We start from the raw sequence: 17,704 nt of genomic DNA on the forward strand, positions 1-17,704 counted from the left end.
CGTTATACTCCCTGGGTTTCCAACGTCGACAATGTGTACTCTCAACCGTACTATTGCCTAACAGGCCTTACTGCAGGGTAGGTCCTTTTGAGTAATCGAGGAAGCCAGGTAGAGCGCCGAATAGATCAGAGTATTGGTCTATTCAGCACATAACATTATAATCGGGAAAGCAATAACTATTGTTCTATCTACTCCATCTCCTGCGCTCGAGATACGCCCTCAACGGCCCTATGGTTTTGACCTCCAGTAGGTGCTCCGCACTCAGGGCATCTAGCTTGCTCCATCGGCATACCGCACTCTCCAATAGCAAACTAGGGATGTTTATTAGCTTGTCTCCATCGGGGTAAGAATAGACGGACAGATCAGGGGGGATTTACTCACCGGATGTCCATTGACGCAATTGTACCAGTGCCCAGAGTGAGTCGCGATTCCTCCTCGCCCACTGACCATGGCCGTCTTGATTGATTGCAGTTCTTCTAGAGTCACTGTCTCATACCGCGGCCCCTCGTAGAGACGGGCCATCTCCTGGACCTGTTCTTGGAGCTCGGGGCAGTTCCCCAGTCTATCGCATAGTTTTAACGCAGCGGCAAGGAGATCGCGGATGGTTTCAGTACGATCTTCGAGCTTTTCAACAGAGGTGTCGCTTTCTTTGCAATGTGGATCCAATGTTTCTTCTGCCGGATAAGTGCGCCGATACCATGCGTCCAGCTGGGCGATCTTCGCGAATGAGATGGTTGCCGTGATGCCGATGCGGTAGAGTCTTCGTTCATCCGCCTGAGTTATCAAGTCTCGGCAATCCTTCAACATCTGGGGCAAGACTGAATTTGGTGATAGGGCGAGAGCTGGCCGTGTTTCTGCACGGTCTTTTCTTGACTCCGCGACTTTGAACACCAGGCTAAACGCAATTTCTCGGGATTTGATTTGAATTAGTCGTGCACGGAGAGTGATTTGGCTATCGGGTTCTCGTGTTGCTAGATTGATTGCCTCTATTCTGGCTGATAGGGAGGCTATTCCGTCCTCTTGTAGCTTCTGGTTGATGGTAATCGCATCCCTGAGCCGTTTCATCGGCTGATTCTCGACCTCCATGCTTCTGCTGAGATTCACAGCATCTGTCCCAAGACGCTCACAGGCCGTCCATAGTGATGTGTGGTATGATCTGGCGAGTCCAACGAGCAGCGCCTTGGAGTTGACCTTTCGTTCAAGATCATTCAACCGCGATTCAAGGACCTCAAGGTCGATGCGACCCTTGGTATGGAACCGCTTATAAATCTCGTCCATAACAGCACGATTGACAACACGATTGTAACGTTTCGTCACAAACTGGCGAATTGGTTGCTTGCAGTCAGGGCATGAGGGTATGGCACTGGCAAGAGAAGAAGAGACATCTCGGAGGTCTTCGAAATTTCCATCTTTATCTCTCGTGTATACTTGCTCCAGGCCCACCAATCCATCGACCGATTCGCTTGTAAAGAAATGGCCGCATCCAAGAACGACAATCGGAGTTTCATCGAGGTTAATTTCGGAATAGTTTTTCCATTCGAGGAGGTCAACACGAGCATCACTCTTGTCGCCGCACTTTTGACACAGATCCTTTGGACAATCTTCCCCACAGAGGCTCGGACACTGGTGACCGCATTCAAGAACCTTTAAGCATCGCTTATCGCAAGGAAGTCGGTTGCATGGTGCCGCGCAAGGCATTGAGCAGGAGCCTTGGTGGACGCAAGACCAGGTGCATCTCTCGATGCATGGTGCACATGCTTTTCCGCAGGTTAAGTCGCATGCTGAGTGCGAGCATCGGACCTATGATATGATTAGTCTCTGTACGATGATGAGATAACAGGTTATAGTGAGTCTTACTTCGCACTTTGCCTCACAGTAACCGCAGCTTTGCCCATCGTGACATTCCTTGGGACACCTATGGTTGCAAACACCGTGTGGACGGTCACATTTCTTTCTGCACTTCGGATGCTCGGTTATTCTTCTTCCGTCGACAACTTCCTTCAGACACTTTCCACAGCAATCACTGCAGTTGTGGCCACAGCTGAGAATATCGGTGCATGGCTCAGGGCAACGGAACCCCGGGGATGCTACATCCTTAGAACAGCCAACCTGGATTTCATGGCCACACTTAGGAACAGTCTTTTCAACTTGAACGTCGCACTTGACGGCTCCCAGGTTAGACCTCTGATGGCAAAAGACAACCTGCTTAATATGACCGCAAGGAAGCTCAACGTCTTGAACCTTCGTCATGCAAGGGCCACATTTTTCACCACAAAGCTTCGGACATTCGTGATCACAGGTTGCTCGGATGCGTGGGCAAGGCTTCCCACATGCAAAGCCGTCGTGCATGACCGTCGAATGACACTTGGCCTGGCATTGATGACCACATGGCTCAAGTCGACGGGTGCACGGGAGACTACACCCACCCTCGGGACTCTTCCTTTCAAAGTCGCGAGGCTCAGAACATAGAATAGGTGTCTCTGGGTGGCGAGGACAACATAGAGCCAATTCCGTGCCAACTGCATCCGCACGGGAGAGCTGAGAATGGACATCGGCCCACATTGGCACATTAAGGTATGTTTGGGCATTTCCAATGAGATACATGCCGTGTTGGGCCCGGCTGAGGAGCACGTTAATGCGGTTTTCGGTGCGTAGGAAGCCAACCTTGCTCTTTGTGTTGCTTCGAACTAGTGAGACCACTATCACTTTTGCCTCCTCGCCTTGGAAGTTGTCGACTGTGGCAAGGCGGAGCGTCTGAAGCAACGCCTTCTTCTCGAGTGCCTTGTGACTATTGGACTCAGGATTCTCATCTTCGACCGTCTCAAACCCCTCTGCAGCCAAGGTTTCTAGGTCTCGTTCGCTAAGACAAATCTCGAAATCATTGCTAAGCGATGACCTGAGCTTCCGCAGCTGTCCCGTATATGGAGTTAAGAGGGCAATATCCGTGCTCTTGTACGCTCCCTGCCGAACAAGGTGCCGAACCAGAGCGGTAGCCATATCGACCTCCCACTGGTTGCTATGAGACTTCACACGGCTGCCATCATCTCTCGAGTCTTCGTGGCATTGGTGGTCAAGCCAAAAGAGGTTGTCCTTCATTCCAACAACATTCGGTACAGTTGTCACGCTTTCATGGTCCTCGACTTTGGGATAGACACGCCTGATAAGTTGCGAGATTTCGGGTCTCATTCTTCGCTGTACATTAAGCTGTGAAATAGGGGCAGGCTTGAGACCTGGCTCACCCAGAGCACGTCTCTCAAACTGGCTTCTGTCGAGCTGCCACGCCTTTCCCGTGGATGATTCAAGACTAAGTGAATAATTTTGAATCTGTGGTCGCAGCTGTCGATGATCTCCAATCTGGATGAAGTGCTCAACACCTGGCATGAGGGCTGAGATGACGTGGGCTTCCATCACCTCAGCTGCTTCCTCGCATATGATGACCTTTGTTCCTATGCAGCGTAGTGTCTTGATATGGCGTGCAAGGGATGTTGTCGTAATTCCAATCACATCTGCTTGAATCAGGGCTCGACGATTGACCTCTTCATGGACTGCATTGATGTTGTTGCGATGACGCGTAGCGCGATCAATAGCCTCAAAAAGCGAGGCGGTTTCGCTTTCCCGCCACTGTTTGAACCAGTCCATTGCAAGGATCTGGCGTTCCGGCATCGAGAGACTATGAATATTTCCCTTGGCAGCACGTGTGAGGCCTTCCAAGCGCACACCGTCAACTTCACCCTCGTTCTGGCCATTCTGTATTTTCATGAATTTGACTCCAAGCCAGTTAAGCAACTTGTCGTCTGTGACAGTTTCGAAACCTTCCGGATCTGGTCGCTCAAGCTGTTCATGTATAGTGGGCCATTTCCGGCGCACGAAATTCCCCAGAGCGGCCCAAGACAGGCCTTTTTGAGACTGGTGTAGAGGTTTCATTGCATATCCAGCAGTTTTCATGCAGTCTTCAATTCCCCCATAGGACATGCCGAGGGACTTCGACTCTAACCTAGTCTTCCCAATATCTTGACTGACAATGCGAAGGTTCTTGCCTTCAAGCTCGGGGGCCTGACTGCGGCCACCCATGCGGATTATTCTCTGAATACCTACCTCAAGAAGATGTTTGAGGAATTGGTCCAAGGCATGGTTGGTATAACAGCTGCGGTTCCCGTTAGTGAAGATACCGAAAGGCATGAACTCAGTACTCACATCACAATGATCGGGTTCAGCTTTGCCTTTGTCTTGATTTCGAGCAGAGCTTGAACAATCTTGACACCTAAATAGGATTTTCCGGTGCCTGGTGGACCTTGGATTAGGGCATACTCTCGTGTGAGAGCTGCGATAAGCCCCTGACACTGGCCATAATCGAGACCAGTCGTGGTTTGCAGCTTCAGTATGTCAATAGACTCAGAGGCACTCGGGTCCAATGCAACATCGCCAGCCGGAAGGTTTGCGATCGACGTCAGGGGGAAGATAAATCCTGGTTTGCGTGCGTATGCCGGTGGGGGTATGTTTTGTCCATCTTTATCACCCTTCTGGCCTGGCAAGATCCATTTTCGGAATGCCAAATCCCCTTCGCGTTGGATTTGCTGCAGGTTTTCCAGGATAGGGACGAACGTGGCAGGGATTAAACCATGGAATTCGACAAGAATACCAGTGAGTCTCTCGCTGTAAAGCTGGCCCAGGAACATCAGTTCATCTTGTAAGCATGCCGCAAGCTTGACCGTAATACTAGGTGGGTAAGTATCAGAAACAAGACTGCTCTTCCGGGGTCCTTGGTCCTTGGAAGCATTCTTCACAGTCACCTCGAGGAAGATAAGTCTTCTGTGAGTTCCTTGTGACGCCAAAAAGCAGATTAGGCTTCCTTCGTCAAGTCGACTGGAGTCTTCCCACCATTTGCATTGATCTTTGGATGACATTTTGCGGAGTTGGGATGGAGTAGAAAAGGATATAGTTGCTTCGAGCTCGTGTCTCTCGTTGATAAAGATGTGCTGGACTTGTGCTCCCATATAGAGATGTGCCCTGCTTTCCTTGCCTGACATATAGGGACTTCGTGTCAGATCAATTTGCTGCAGCAGATCTCTAAGAACATCTTTAGCTGAACCGAAGATATCATGGCGTAGGAGTCGGAATGTTGAGTCGATATATCTTTGCAAAGGGTCGGCGAGAATGTGCGGCTGTAGGAAGTTGGTAGAGGGTAGATATTCCACTGAACTGCCGTTGACAATCTCTCCATGGGTAGGAAGAATCTGAATTTGGGATATATCTGCGAGGTCGTTGTCGTGTCTCCCACCAGGTATTTGCATATCCATTGGGAAAGACGACAAAACTGGCCCGGTGGTCTGAGGATCCCCCTCAAGCGCCCTGGGTGTAACAAGATTGCGGTTTGCGCTCGTGACCAGGCTCTGCATGACTTCGATTCTGCTTTCAAGTCCGTCAAGGTCGGCTTTCGAGCAATCTTCCGTCACTTTGGAGCCCAATTCGCGGGCTAGGTCGAGCAGTACGGGGAGTTCATCATGGAATCGAGCGCGTCGGACCCTTGACAAAAGCTGGTAAAGGGTGTTCAACAGCAATTTCATCATGTCTAGGGAAATCACCGGTCTAGCTTTGCGGATGTCTTCACCCCTACCCATCAGGTTCTGACAGACATCTCTCAGATATCTGATTGCTCGATCTCCATTCGTGCCACCGAAAGATGCGTACAGAGTGCCAACAAATGAATCGATAGAAAGACAATTCAAGAGAGAGAGATGGGTAATGACTTTGAGGAACGGTTCAACGTAAGCAGGAATAGGTCTTATTCCCTTTGAGTTGTCTGCATCCGCAGTTGCCAGGATAAAATCATATCCATGAAGATCGTCATCCACAAGATCTTTGGCGAGGGATTGATGATTCTCTCTGTTATCACTTTCCAGGATTTCGAGAGCCCCTTTCCAGAATTGAGCGAGCTCTTGTTCCATAGGAGGATACCCAGACCTTGATATTCCGCTTCTAAGGAATCTCTTCCAGACAAAGTATTGATTCCGAGCGTTCGGATCTCTGGCTGGATTCAACTCGTAGTCGGCAGCGTTGGTAACGTCATGCGAGAATCTGCACCTCTCACCGTAGTGGCACCTGCCACGCTGAAAGTATACACAGGGTGTTTCCGACTCATTGCGCTTTCTGCTGTTGTATCCTCCTCGGTAGCTCGTTCTACCCCGAACCCAATTTCCGCGGCGGGGCATCATGATGGGGTTGGAAGGAGACTGAGCCGTAGAAGGTCTAGCTGCGATGAACTTTCAAGCACTATGTGTCTTTTTAGCTCAGAGGCTTGCACAGATATATGGCTATCGCTGAAAATGAGAGTAGATTTCCGATGAATGTGATGGTTAGAGAGGGGTCAGAGAATGGAAAGAGTCTATGAAGTAATATAAGTAATGGAATATGGCAAACGGATGTCCTGTTTGCTAACAGAGACGTAAATACCCCATTGCACTTTGTAAAAAGCGATAGTGAGGCGTTCTCCATACGCGGCAAACAAAATCTGCCTCACAATTTCTTGTCACAAGCATTACTAGGAGAATAGATAGTCTGTAAGAGGGCCTGGGGGCCTATCGATGTAGGCATGAATCAGTCTAATCTACAAAAGAGGGCTATTGGGAGAATAGAAAGCACCCATGTTACAAGCCTCAGCATACGTGTCAATGCCAAAACCCACACGTAACTATTCGGATCAGCCAGCTTCGCATGAGGACATAATAGTGAGGCATGCGCGCATATTCTACTGAGTATCTGGCGTTTTATACTGACTTGCGCATATGAGTGGCCTATAGCTGGGCCAAGCTGGCTGACAGCCCCGGTTCGCGTCGCAAAGCCACATCCAACAGGTCTAGGCGATTGGTTACCCAACATGTCTGCATAAGGCCATTTCAATCGTAGCCACACCCAGAGCCAATCAAGACAGCAAGGATTCTGAGTTGTAATGTTATTGAACCGTTGGATGGAGGCAGCTAGGCGCGCACCCGCAGCTACATACCCTGTAGATCATAGACTTTAGACAACTGAGCCTGGGAAGAGCTATCAGGCTAGGCGGACGAGTCACGAAGAGGAGGAGCTAGCCACATAGCCTCAGCGCTCAGCGCGGTTAGTAGCGTTATCTAATTACAGGGATGCTTCCCCTGTCCACTCCCTTGATCTTTCACGTGGAGGAATTGATATAGTCAGTAGCTGAGACAGTCTGAGTAGACTAAATAAACGGTGAAATGGAACAGGAAGTTTGGCAGAAAGAATAGTACAAATATGCATGACACGGTGAATGGGAAGCCAGAAACGGCCGCTTTTGACGCCGTTTTAATCCGCTCGCTCACAGTGGCCGGTCTTGGCGTCACGTGTACCAAAGCCCACGGCCGGCCTATTTACTGCCACCCATGCTTCGTGTTGGTCGTGGTGCCTGGACCCATTGATCGACCGATATCCATTCGTGCCGCAGCCACCGCAGCGACCCATCCATCAGAAAGGTTCTTAACATTGAAACAAAATGCTGACCTGATATTAGGTTTTCCATATGACTTGTATGGGACGCAGTCCCAAAAGCGACAGTGGCCCCAGGCTGCTGCTGCTAGGATTTTCTTGCAAGAGAATTACTCGTTTCTTATCGGTGAGTACATCTTCAATGCACCTTCTTTCAAACGCAATTCGCTTGACTGGGTTCTATGCATTAGCGCTGTCGAGACCACGAGTGGAGTTATCCCAACATTGCAGCGGAGCCATGCCCAGGCAGGCTTCGGTAATACTGACACGCTTGCGCTCTCAACCAGAGACACCGCGGATGAAATCGTTTCCGACGATGGTGTCCTTAGTGTGGGAGATACCGAAGATGGCCATGATGACGTCTCGCATATGTGTGGCGTACTAGTTCACTGTTGCTCTACCGAGAAGGTATCGCGGTGCTCTGGCTCATCAAGGTAAGTTTCCTCCGAGGAGGCAGAAACCGGCCTTTTATGAGAAGTCATGCTTTTTGTGCCAGACTTGACCTCGCCGGTCGTCACGAGCCATTTCGAAGTCTTAATAGTGCATTAACAGCGCGTTCTCATCGAGGCATGGACAGCGAAGCTTGCTCACGTAAGGTTGTGGGTGAGGGAGGAAGTGAGTGGGATAATATTGTCGGACCAGGTCACCAGGAGCAGACACCCGACATCCCCACCACTCGCGGCTCGTTACTGATGCGGTGACTCGGTTCACGGCTGTCAGCCGAGGCGGTCGTTGTACCTAGAAGGCAATAGACCGTAGTATTATGCAATACCTTCCCTCACGGCTAACCTAGCCTGGCTTTGACCAAGACGCAAGAGCTGCCTTACGAAAATATGATAAGAGAATGATATCATGCATGCTGCTTGCTGGACGAGCTGAATTGGCAATCTGTATCATCCCAGGAACTGACCACGGTGCGATCTCACCTCGACCAGCTGAGACTTTGTCCCTCAATGACATATCACGGGTATGTCTTGCCTTGTTCGCACACCTGCTTAAACACCTCCTCTGTGTGCTGCACCACCTTCTCTACCGCGTCCTGGCCCCTCGTCCTCTCCAATTTGTTGTTTGGCGGGAACACCTCACCGTCCCAATTCACCCAATAACACCCACTCCCCTTTGCCCCATCGCTGCCAATTGCGACATCCCCTTCCATGTCCTCCCCTTCAGCTTTCGGAGGATATCTCCCACTCGTCGCCGCAAACAAATGCCTCTCGCCACTCTCCTCGAGGGGCACCATGATTGGTCTTAACAGCGGCGTCAGCACGGCCGACAGCACGCGTCCAGCCGGCAGTTCACGCAACACACCAGTGGCCACACCAGAGGGGTACGCGTGGACGAAGGAGGTATGCCGGTTTTTCTGGGCCATGCTCTCCAGGAAGAAATCACCCATCAGACTAGCGTGCCAGCCGCATTTCTTTAGGCTAAAGGTGTCCTTCAGACTGAGGTCCGAGAAGTCGAGCGTACCGGAGCCGCCCGCGCGGACGGAGACCATCGGGTCCAGGACAGACACGACGCGGGATAGTCTGGCGTTGCTGTTGAGAGAGGCATCTTGAGCGGCTGCGTTCAAGAGGGGAAGCAAGTTGGTGATAAACCGCATCCGCGCGTAGAAATGCAGCACGAATTTGCGGTCCAGACCTTCGGCCGTCTCGTCCCGGCCTTTCAGCGTCATGTATCCGGGTGTCATGAACAGCAGATTCACTGCTTTCTCTCTTGCCGCAATCTCGGCGCAGACGCTGTCGACGTTTTTCAGAAGCGATATGTCGGTTTGGAGAAAGGTTGGCTGGGCGGAGGAATTTATGGTTTTCATGGAGGCAATGGCAGTATCGGCGGCGGACTGGCTGCGGCCGATGAGGTAGATTTTGGGGGAGGTGGTGTGACGGGCGAGGGCGAGGGCGGTTGAGAGGGCGATGCCCGAAGTGCCGCCAACTGGAAGGGGATTAGTGAGATGTAAGGCTTTGCGATGAGATCTTGCAGCAACTGCTTCACCGTAGCGGGTGGCATGTTGGAGCAGATTGAACTTACCAAACACCGCGACGAGACCTGAGGTGAGGGATTTGAGAGTCGCATTGTGCGCCTGGATGGCCTGGAGGTTCACCATTGCAGCTTCAACGTTTGTCGACTGGGTAGAACGTGAGATACACAAATGAAATCCAGGGTTCTGTACTGTGAAGAATATTCGGTGCGGAAATCGACTGGAAGAGACAGCGTCTGGCAAGACGAACTATCCGATTGTGAGCGGCACTGGGAAGTGAACGAGCTCCAGCAACAAGAAAGTGGGTGGGTGGGTACGGGCCACGGCGGTGGGTCGTGGAGTTCCTGTACTTATGTATGTGGGCGGCCCCACACCAAGATCGGTGTGGCACTGTGGGTGATGGGTCAGCTACAAATGCTTCATCTCCACGTCAAAAATCTAAATACAGCTAAGTTTGTTTTTGAATAATATCGATGGATTCCTCTATCGATTGAACGTTGGTGGGGGACAACATGGCGGAGTTCACCCGCCCGGGTCGCTGCCAGCGGCCATTCTCCTGTCGCGTTGGTCCAAATACGTTCTGGTGCGGGGGGACCCCGATATCCCGACCAATGCCATCCCTCCGCAGGAGATCAGCAATTGGGTCATTGACGAACTTGTGTCTGCCTTTGCTGAGGAATACGAGGGCCCTCGGCCGGTTCAAGCCGAGGAGCGTGATGACGCGAACCCTGGATTCATCGGACGAGGTGGACCGTCTACCTCCGCGGAATCAACACCCAGGACCTGGTGGACTGCGTTCAGGCGCCCGACGCGGAGTCATCCGACCCGACTGAAATGGCTGCCCGCGCGATATGGGATGCCATGCCCATCGTAGGCCGTGTCACGCAGCAGGTGTGTACAGAAACCGGGCATATCGTTCGCACCGAAGCGGTTCGGACTGAGCAAAACCGACAGCCCGACCAGCCACTGCAAGCGTACATGGATGCCGACAACGTTGCCCGGCACGTTCTTCCTTGGCAGCAGATCCTGATGTTCTTCTCTCGCACCCAGGCTGCGCATGAATGGGACAGTCCACCGTACAGGTTTACCCGACCCGGCGCCAGCGAGCTTCGTGGAACTCGCCTTGGAGAGCGGCCCAGTCGGGCGCATCATCCAGCCCATCCATTGCCAGCGACGAATCGCCTTTCCCCGTTGCTTTGGCGTTATCCACTTTTCATAGAAATGCGATATCCAGATGGATTAGAAGAGATGACTGCGTATGTATTTCGATGGATGAAGAGGATAGAGCGAGAAATACCATCGGGGTCCATTCTATGGAACATAGCGGGCTTCCCGTCAACTGGCAATCCTCCAGCCAACTGGCGAGCCTTCAGCAAACTGGCAAGGCTATATTCCTACGAATTTCCCGCAATAATCCCACAGCGATGACATGTATGTAAAGCGAGCTGAATCGAGTTAATAAGAACACCATCATCATTACCATCGTCCCACAGGGACATATTCCGCGTCTGATCTGGTGTTTAGCTCTGATGGATGGTGTTGAGGAATATGGATAGTAGAAATACGCCAGACTAGATGTTGTGTAATCGAGGCTCACAATGTGTCCTCTCCTCCGCGTTGTCTCTTCTTTTCTTCAATCAATACATCCATTCATTTTGCATTGGTTCCCCTTGGCTTCTCAAGATTCTGTCACGTGTGCAACTCCATACTGTCTAGTAGTAGACTGTCGGACGTATTGGGGTTTACCCCGTAATCGTACCAAGCACCCAACACAGCTTCCCCATGTACCCATGCATAGCTTCCGCGTGTTGGTACAGACGTACCGACCCACGAATCAATTTCCCCGACGGATACTTTTTCCTTGCTGTAACAGCATCTCAACAGCTTTCATGCTACACCGACAATGTTGGAGCAAAATAGATTCATACAATTTCAAATTTCAAAGGACCCCTACGTTGACGATGGGCTGGCCACCCTGGTCAGGGTGCGGGGAGGGCCCTCGCCGAGTTTCGTCTTGCTCGCCTCGTTCACCTGCACCTCGAGCTGCAGCCTCCTCCCACCGACCCTGGTTCCTGTACATTGAGACTAGGGTGGCCATACTGGTCAGCGTGAGGAGATGATCCTCGCCGAGTGTCGTCTTGTTCGTCCCTATCACCTGCACAAAGAGCTTCTCGGCCTCCTCCCGCCGCCCCTGATTCCAAAACGTTAACGCTAGATTGGCCATACTCCTCAGCGTGGAAGGATGGTCCTCGCCGAGCTTCGCCTTGCCCGTCTTCATGACCTGCATAAAGAGCTGCTCGGCCTCCTCCCACCGGCCCTGGGTCCTGTACATTGAGGCGAGGTTGGCCATACTGGTCAGCATGTGGGGATGGTCCTCGCCGAGCTTCGCCTTGCTCGTCTTCATCACCTGCACAAACATCCGCTCGGCCTCCTCCCACCGGCCCTGGTTACTGTACGTTGAGGCTAGGTTGCCCATACTGGTCAGCGTGGAAGGATGGTCTTCGCAGAGCTTCGTCTTGGTCGCCTCCATCACCTGAACCTGGAGCTGCTCAGCCTCTCCCCATCGTCCCTGGTCCCTGTACGTCAAGGCTAGGTTGCCCATACTGGTCAGCGTGGAAGGATGGTCTTCGCAGAGCTTCGTCTTGGTCGCCTCCATCACCTGAGCCTGGAGCTGCTCAGCCTCTCCCCATCGTCCCTGGTCCCTGTACGTCAAGGCTAGGTTGCCCATACTGATCAGCGTGTAGGGGTGGTCCTCACCAAGTTTCGTCTTGGACGCCTCCATCACCTGCACCTGGAGCTGCTCGGCCTCCTCCCACCGGCCCTGGTCCCTGTACGTCGAGGCTAGGTTGCCCATACTGATCAGGGTGCCGGGATGGTGCCCACCGAGCTTCGTCTTGCGAGTCTCCATCACCTCCACCTCGAGCTGTTCGGCCTCCTCCCACCGACCCTGGTCCCTGTACGTGGATGCTAGGTTGGCCATACTGATCAGGGTGTCGGGATGGTGCCCACCGAGCTTCGTCTTGCGAGTCTCCATGACCTGCACCCCGAGCTGCTCAGCCTCCTCCCACCGGCCCTGGTTACCGTACGTCAAGGCTAGGTTGCCCATACTGGTCAGCGTGTAGGGGTGGTCCTCGCCAAGTGTCGTCTTGGTCGCCTCCATCACCAGCACCTGAAGCTGTTCGGCCTCCTCCCACCGGCCCTGGTTCCTGTACGTCGATGCTAGGTTGGCCATACTAGTCAGCGTATGGGGATGGTCCTCGCCGAGCTTCGCCTTGCTCGTCTTCATCACCTGCACAAAGATCTGCTCGGCCTCCTCCCACCGGCCCTGATTACTGTACGTTGAGGCTAGGTTGCCCATACTGGTCAGCGTGGAAGGATGGTCCTCGCAGAGCTTCGTCTTGCTCATTTCCATCACCTGCACTTCGAGCTGCTCGGCCTCTCCCCACCGGCCCTGGTTCCGGTACGCTGAGGCTAGGTTGGCCATACTGGCCAGCGTGTGGGGGTGGTCCTCGCCCAGCTTCGCCTTGCGAGACTCCATCACTTGCACCTCGAGTTGCTCAGCCTCCTCCCACCGGCTCTGATTACTGTACGTTAAGGCTAGGTTGCCCATACTAGCCAGCGTGTAGGGGTGGTGCTCGCCAAGTTTCGTCTTGGTCGCCTCCATCACCTGCACCTCGAGCCGCTCGGCCTCCTCCCACCGGCCCTGGTCCCTATACGTCGACGCTAGGTTGGCCATACTGACCAGCGTGTCGGGGTGGTGCCCGCCGAGCTTCGTCTTGCGAGTCTCCATCACCTGCACCTCGAGCTGTTCGGCCTCCCCCCACCGGCCCTGGTCCCTGTACGTCGACGCTAGGTTGGCCATACTGACCAGCGTGTCGGGGTGGTGCCCACCGAGCTTCGTCTTGGTCGTCTCCATCACCTGCACCTCGAGCTGCTCGGCCTCCTCCCACCGGCCCTGGTTACTGTACGTTGAGGCTAGGTTGCCCATACTGGCCAGCGTGATGGGATGGTCCTCGCCGAGCCTCGTCTTGCGAGTCTCCATAACCTGCACCTCGAGATGCTCGGCCTCCCCCACCGTCCCTGGTTACTGTACGTCGACGCTAGGTTGGCCATACTGATCAGCGTGTCGGGATGGTGCCCACCGAGCTTCGTCATGCGAGTCTCCATCACCTGCACAAAGAGCTGTTCGGCCTCCCCCCACCGGCCCTGATTCATGTACGTCGATGCTAGGTTGCCCATACTGGTCAGCGTGGAAGGATGGTCCTCGCCGAGCGTTGCCTTGTGAGTCTCCAACACCTGCACCTCGAGCTGCTCGGCCTCCTTCCACCGGCCCTGGATACTGTACGTCGTTGCTAGGTTACCCATACTGGTCAGTGTGGAGGGATGGTCCTCGCCGAGCCTCGTCTTGCGAGTCTCCATCACCTGCACCTCTAGCTGCTCGGCCTCCTCCCACCGGCCCTGGTTCAAAAACGTTGAGGCAAGGTTGCCCTTACTGCTCAACGTGTCGGGATGGTCCTCGCCGAGATTCGTCTTGCGAGTCTCCATCACCTGCACAAAGAGCTGCTCGGCCTCCTCCCACCGGCCCTGGTTCCAAAGTGTTGAGGCTAGATTGGCCATACTGGTCACCGTGTCGAGATGACCTTCGCCGAGCTTCGTCTTGCATGTCTCCATCACCTGCACAAAGAGCTGCTCGGCCTCCTCCCATCGGCCTTCATCATCGTGTACCCTTGCCAGTGTTGTCCAAATGAAAATCTCGCCTATTTCTCTGGTGCTAACACAGTTTGGATCGATATTACCTACATCCGGAAGATGCAGGATAAGATGCCGACGGAACTGTGGCTGGTGATCTTCTTCCGTAATCTGCCAGCAAGCAGCAAGCACAAACCTAGTGTACCACGACTGCCAATTCCGACTTTGGTCGCGACGAACTGCTCTCCACTGAACCAGGCTGTGCATTGTGGTACCAGGCCAATCTCCGTGCACATGCTGTATTAGACTGTAGCGAACCAGGACATCTATGCTATGTCGATATATGAAGTTGTCCCACTTTCCTTCGGATTCCGGAATAAACATTCGGAGCTCAGTGCAATCTCCTTCGCCGAGCTCGTTGACGACCGTAGACATACCTAGACTCGCTAGACGAAACATTTCGTCCTGCACAATATTTCCTTGGAAACAAGCCAATAGTGTCAAGAGTAGACCAGGCTGCAGGTGGGAATACTCTCTTTCAATTTTCTCTAGAGTAGTATCCCATACCGTCCACACAGTTCTCTCCGCAGAGGTTAACCCTCGAAGATGATCCATCTGCAAGAGCTCATCGCGGTGCTTCTCATAGTCTTCTAAATACTGCGTGAGGGACAGTTCAGGGGCAACAGTATTGCCGATGTACGCGCCGGCAAGGTCAATCGCCAGTGGTAAGTATCCAAGCTTCTTCGCCACTTCGTCGCAGCCCTCTTGCACGGACTTTGGGAGCAAGTCGGTGTTGTCGGACAAATGGCGCAGAAGGACCATCCTCGCTTCTCGTGGGGTCATGTCACCAACTCGAATTTGTTCGCAGCCTTTATCGACCAGCTTTTGACTTTGGGCATCGCGGCTGGTGATAATTATTCTTCCTCGGGTTCCCTTTGGCATGATCTTTTTGATGCCCCAAGTGAGGTCATCCGCATTGTCAACGATAACCAACCATTCATCGTCCCCTTCAGTGCGGTCGCGAAGCCATCGAAGCACACCGTGAATGACCCGGTCGTCCAGAAGAGCTGTACACTGCTCATTGTTTGATTCGTCCGCAAGCCCAATTTCTGCAGCGCATCTTCTGAAACTAGATCGGACAGTTTCTTCACGTGTTGCATCAATCCAGAGAATTGGGTTAAACCGATCAACACTGCATTCCGTAAACTTCAGGGCTAACTGAGATTTACCTGACCCCCTAATCCATGCAGAGTGACTGCAAATGGAACGCTGGCCCTTCTGTGCCGTATCTGAAGCTTTTCTTCCAGCTCCTTCCAAAGCCGATCACGCTGAATAAAGGTCTGTACAGTCTCAAGTGGAACGGAATATTGGCGCTTCGTCGGTTGAACCAAAGGTGCCATTACTCTGGCAAGCTTTGAAAGGATGATATTATAGCTTTCATTTCTTGAATCGAACTTGTTCAGCCCGTAGTGATCGACGGCTAGACCGATTTTGCTGACCATATTCCCCTGATAGGTGGCCGACCTCTCGGAAACGCACTTTTCTCGGTATCAGTATGCTCTATAGCAGTCTGTGCATTGTTTCAGGTCTACTCACAAACATTTGCCATTGAAAGAACCCTAGTCGGACAAGACAAAGCGGCCTCTGCTCATAGAAATTGACCACTTGCAAATCATCTCGTATACTAGAGATGAAGTTTTCGTGTAAATCACTCAACACCACAGAGTCGTATTCCAGATTGGCCAGGATCAATGGATTAGATCCTAGCGGTTGCAAGGCGAATGCGGCAAGCCGACCCCAAGGGCCAAAGCTAGTCCCGCGATGTGGTGTACCTAGAAAAAGAATCGCCCTTGTTTGCTCCCCAATGTGATTGAACTCGCGCCTGCGTTTGGCTTGAATAAGCGCCTAAAAAATTAGCTAAGCCCCGTGAAAGGAACATCAATCTCCTACCTCTTTGACTACTAGGCCCCCCCCGTAGCTATGTCCCACGAAGACCAAGCATCGACTCTGCTCCTACGGAGTGATCAGCAAGAAGCATTGGCTAAGGGGGTTGTCAATACTCACATGCTTCGACTGACGGATCTGCCCGTTGATATGTTCGAGAAGATGGGTACCGACGGTCTGGAGCCGTGTATAGATCGCATCCCTCTTCCAATATGAGTCATAGTTATAGAAAAAGATGCGAGCATCTTTGCTGACCTCCGGGGGAGGTCACTTGGAAGAAATTCGCTGACCCAGTTCACGTATTGCTCACTGTTCGTGGGGTTTCTCGCTTGCCACGTCGTATCAGGGTTGGATCCGAGGCCATGGACGAATATGATACTGTTTACATACGTCAACAACATCGAAACTTTCGGGTGGCTGTTCCACCTACTCGATCCCACTAGCACGCGCGGGCACGTAGCTCTTCACTGGAACGAGCTCGAATCTCGACCTTGGAGCTTGATCAGCGATGAGCCGACTCGGAATTCTTTTGGCGGCCCAATAATAGGTGAATGCGACCGATAGAGCGAAAGTGAGCAGATACACAGTCGTGGCTTGGTTCATAGCTGATTGGTGGGCTCTGCCGCATTGGTTCCATGGATGGAGTCGGTAATTAGTAAGCGGATTGTATATGGACCTAGGTATTGGGATGGATGACTTCCATCAAAAGCGTGGAGGCATGAATAGCTGCTTGACTAGGGAAAATCCAAGCTATACGACTGTCATAAGCTGAGGGGTTTCGGGTTTCCGGCTGTGCAATTCAGGGATCTGCGGCTGAACCGCCGGCGCTAGACAAATGATGGTGATGATGAATTCATTTACCCGATTTAGCTCCGCTTTAGGTACAATATCTGTGCCTTTGAGGGGTGTGGGAAGCCACGGACGACCCATCACCAACTTATCAACCAATAACCAAATACCAAGTACCAAGTACCTTTTGTATGGTCAAGCCATCCATGGTTGGACAACCTGTTGATGCCTGATGGTTGTTGTCTTGAGTCCTGTGACAAGAAGTGGAATAAATAGCTTCTTGGCCGATTCCATTCTTGTTTCTTCTCTCTTCCTCCTTCATAGTTGTTGTTTTAGTTGAATGCACTCTTTCTCACAGAAGACTCTTTCTCACAGAAGACTCTTTCTCACAGAAGACTCTTTCTCACAGAAGACTTGGCCGAACACACTCTCGGTTCTTCTGGACGGATCGAGCTCTCATATATGAGAGAGAGCATCCATTGTTGGGACTGTCAAAAATGCTAGCAATGTACGGAGTACTGTAGTTAGTACTAGTAGCGGAGAATTGAGAAGTGAGGGAAAATTGAGCAATGGAAGGAATCAAGGGGCTCCACCACGTCGATTTAGGGCTAAGTGTAATACCATGTAGAAACGCATGATAAATTACAATTTTGTCTATAATACTGGGCCAACCGCATTGGGACTAGAGGGTGTGCCAAATCGACTCCATTAACAGTACCCGATTTCTTCCATGCAACGCGTATCAAGTTACTAGGTAGTGCTGATTCAGTATTTCAGAGCGAAGACGCCGAAGACGCCGAAGAGTATCGCATT

General features: G+C 52.2%; 5 protein-coding genes across 5 annotated transcripts; 2 read left to right on the forward strand and 3 right to left on the reverse strand.

Annotated features, from left to right (window-relative positions):
- Nucleotides 1-188: 188 nt before the first annotated feature.
- N7515_002877 (uncharacterized protein) lies at nt 189-6,209 on the reverse strand (the record flags this gene model as incomplete). The annotated part of the gene is made up of 5 exons (XM_056663621.1): nt 189-311; nt 382-1,575; nt 1,727-1,816; nt 1,858-4,144; nt 4,195-6,209. 5 exons carry the CDS (start codon nt 6,207-6,209, stop codon nt 189-191), a joined length of 5,709 nt encoding a protein of 1,902 aa, XP_056525734.1.
- A 1,054-nt stretch (nt 6,210-7,263) lies between these two features.
- N7515_002878 (uncharacterized protein) lies at nt 7,264-7,932 on the forward strand (the record flags this gene model as incomplete). Its single annotated transcript, XM_056663622.1, has 1 exon — nt 7,264-7,932. The coding sequence occupies one exon, from the start codon at nt 7,264-7,266 to the stop codon at nt 7,930-7,932; it is 669 nt and encodes a 222-aa protein (XP_056525735.1).
- A 523-nt stretch (nt 7,933-8,455) lies between these two features.
- N7515_002879 (uncharacterized protein) lies at nt 8,456-9,595 on the reverse strand (the record flags this gene model as incomplete). The annotated part of the gene is made up of 1 exon (XM_056663623.1): nt 8,456-9,595. One exon carries the CDS (start codon nt 9,593-9,595, stop codon nt 8,456-8,458), a length of 1,140 nt encoding a protein of 379 aa, XP_056525736.1.
- A 45-nt stretch (nt 9,596-9,640) lies between these two features.
- On the forward strand, nt 9,641-10,343 carry N7515_002880 (uncharacterized protein; the record flags this gene model as incomplete). The annotated part of the gene is made up of 2 exons (XM_056663624.1): nt 9,641-9,774; nt 9,923-10,343. 2 exons carry the CDS (start codon nt 9,641-9,643, stop codon nt 10,341-10,343), a joined length of 555 nt encoding a protein of 184 aa, XP_056525737.1.
- A 1,065-nt stretch (nt 10,344-11,408) lies between these two features.
- On the reverse strand, nt 11,409-16,705 carry N7515_002881 (uncharacterized protein; the record flags this gene model as incomplete). The annotated part of the gene is made up of 8 exons (XM_056663625.1): nt 11,409-13,549; nt 13,585-15,232; nt 15,388-15,696; nt 15,755-16,063; nt 16,109-16,171; nt 16,223-16,279; nt 16,393-16,480; nt 16,533-16,705. 8 exons carry the CDS (start codon nt 16,703-16,705, stop codon nt 11,409-11,411), a joined length of 4,788 nt encoding a protein of 1,595 aa, XP_056525738.1.
- Between the last annotated feature and the right edge of the window lie 999 nt (nt 16,706-17,704).

The sequence above is a fragment of the Penicillium bovifimosum genome (genome assembly GCF_028826915.1).
Source record: "Penicillium bovifimosum strain IBT 22155 chromosome Unknown utg000002l_segment0_segment0, whole genome shotgun sequence".
NCBI lineage: Eukaryota > Fungi > Ascomycota > Eurotiomycetes > Eurotiales > Aspergillaceae > Penicillium > Penicillium bovifimosum.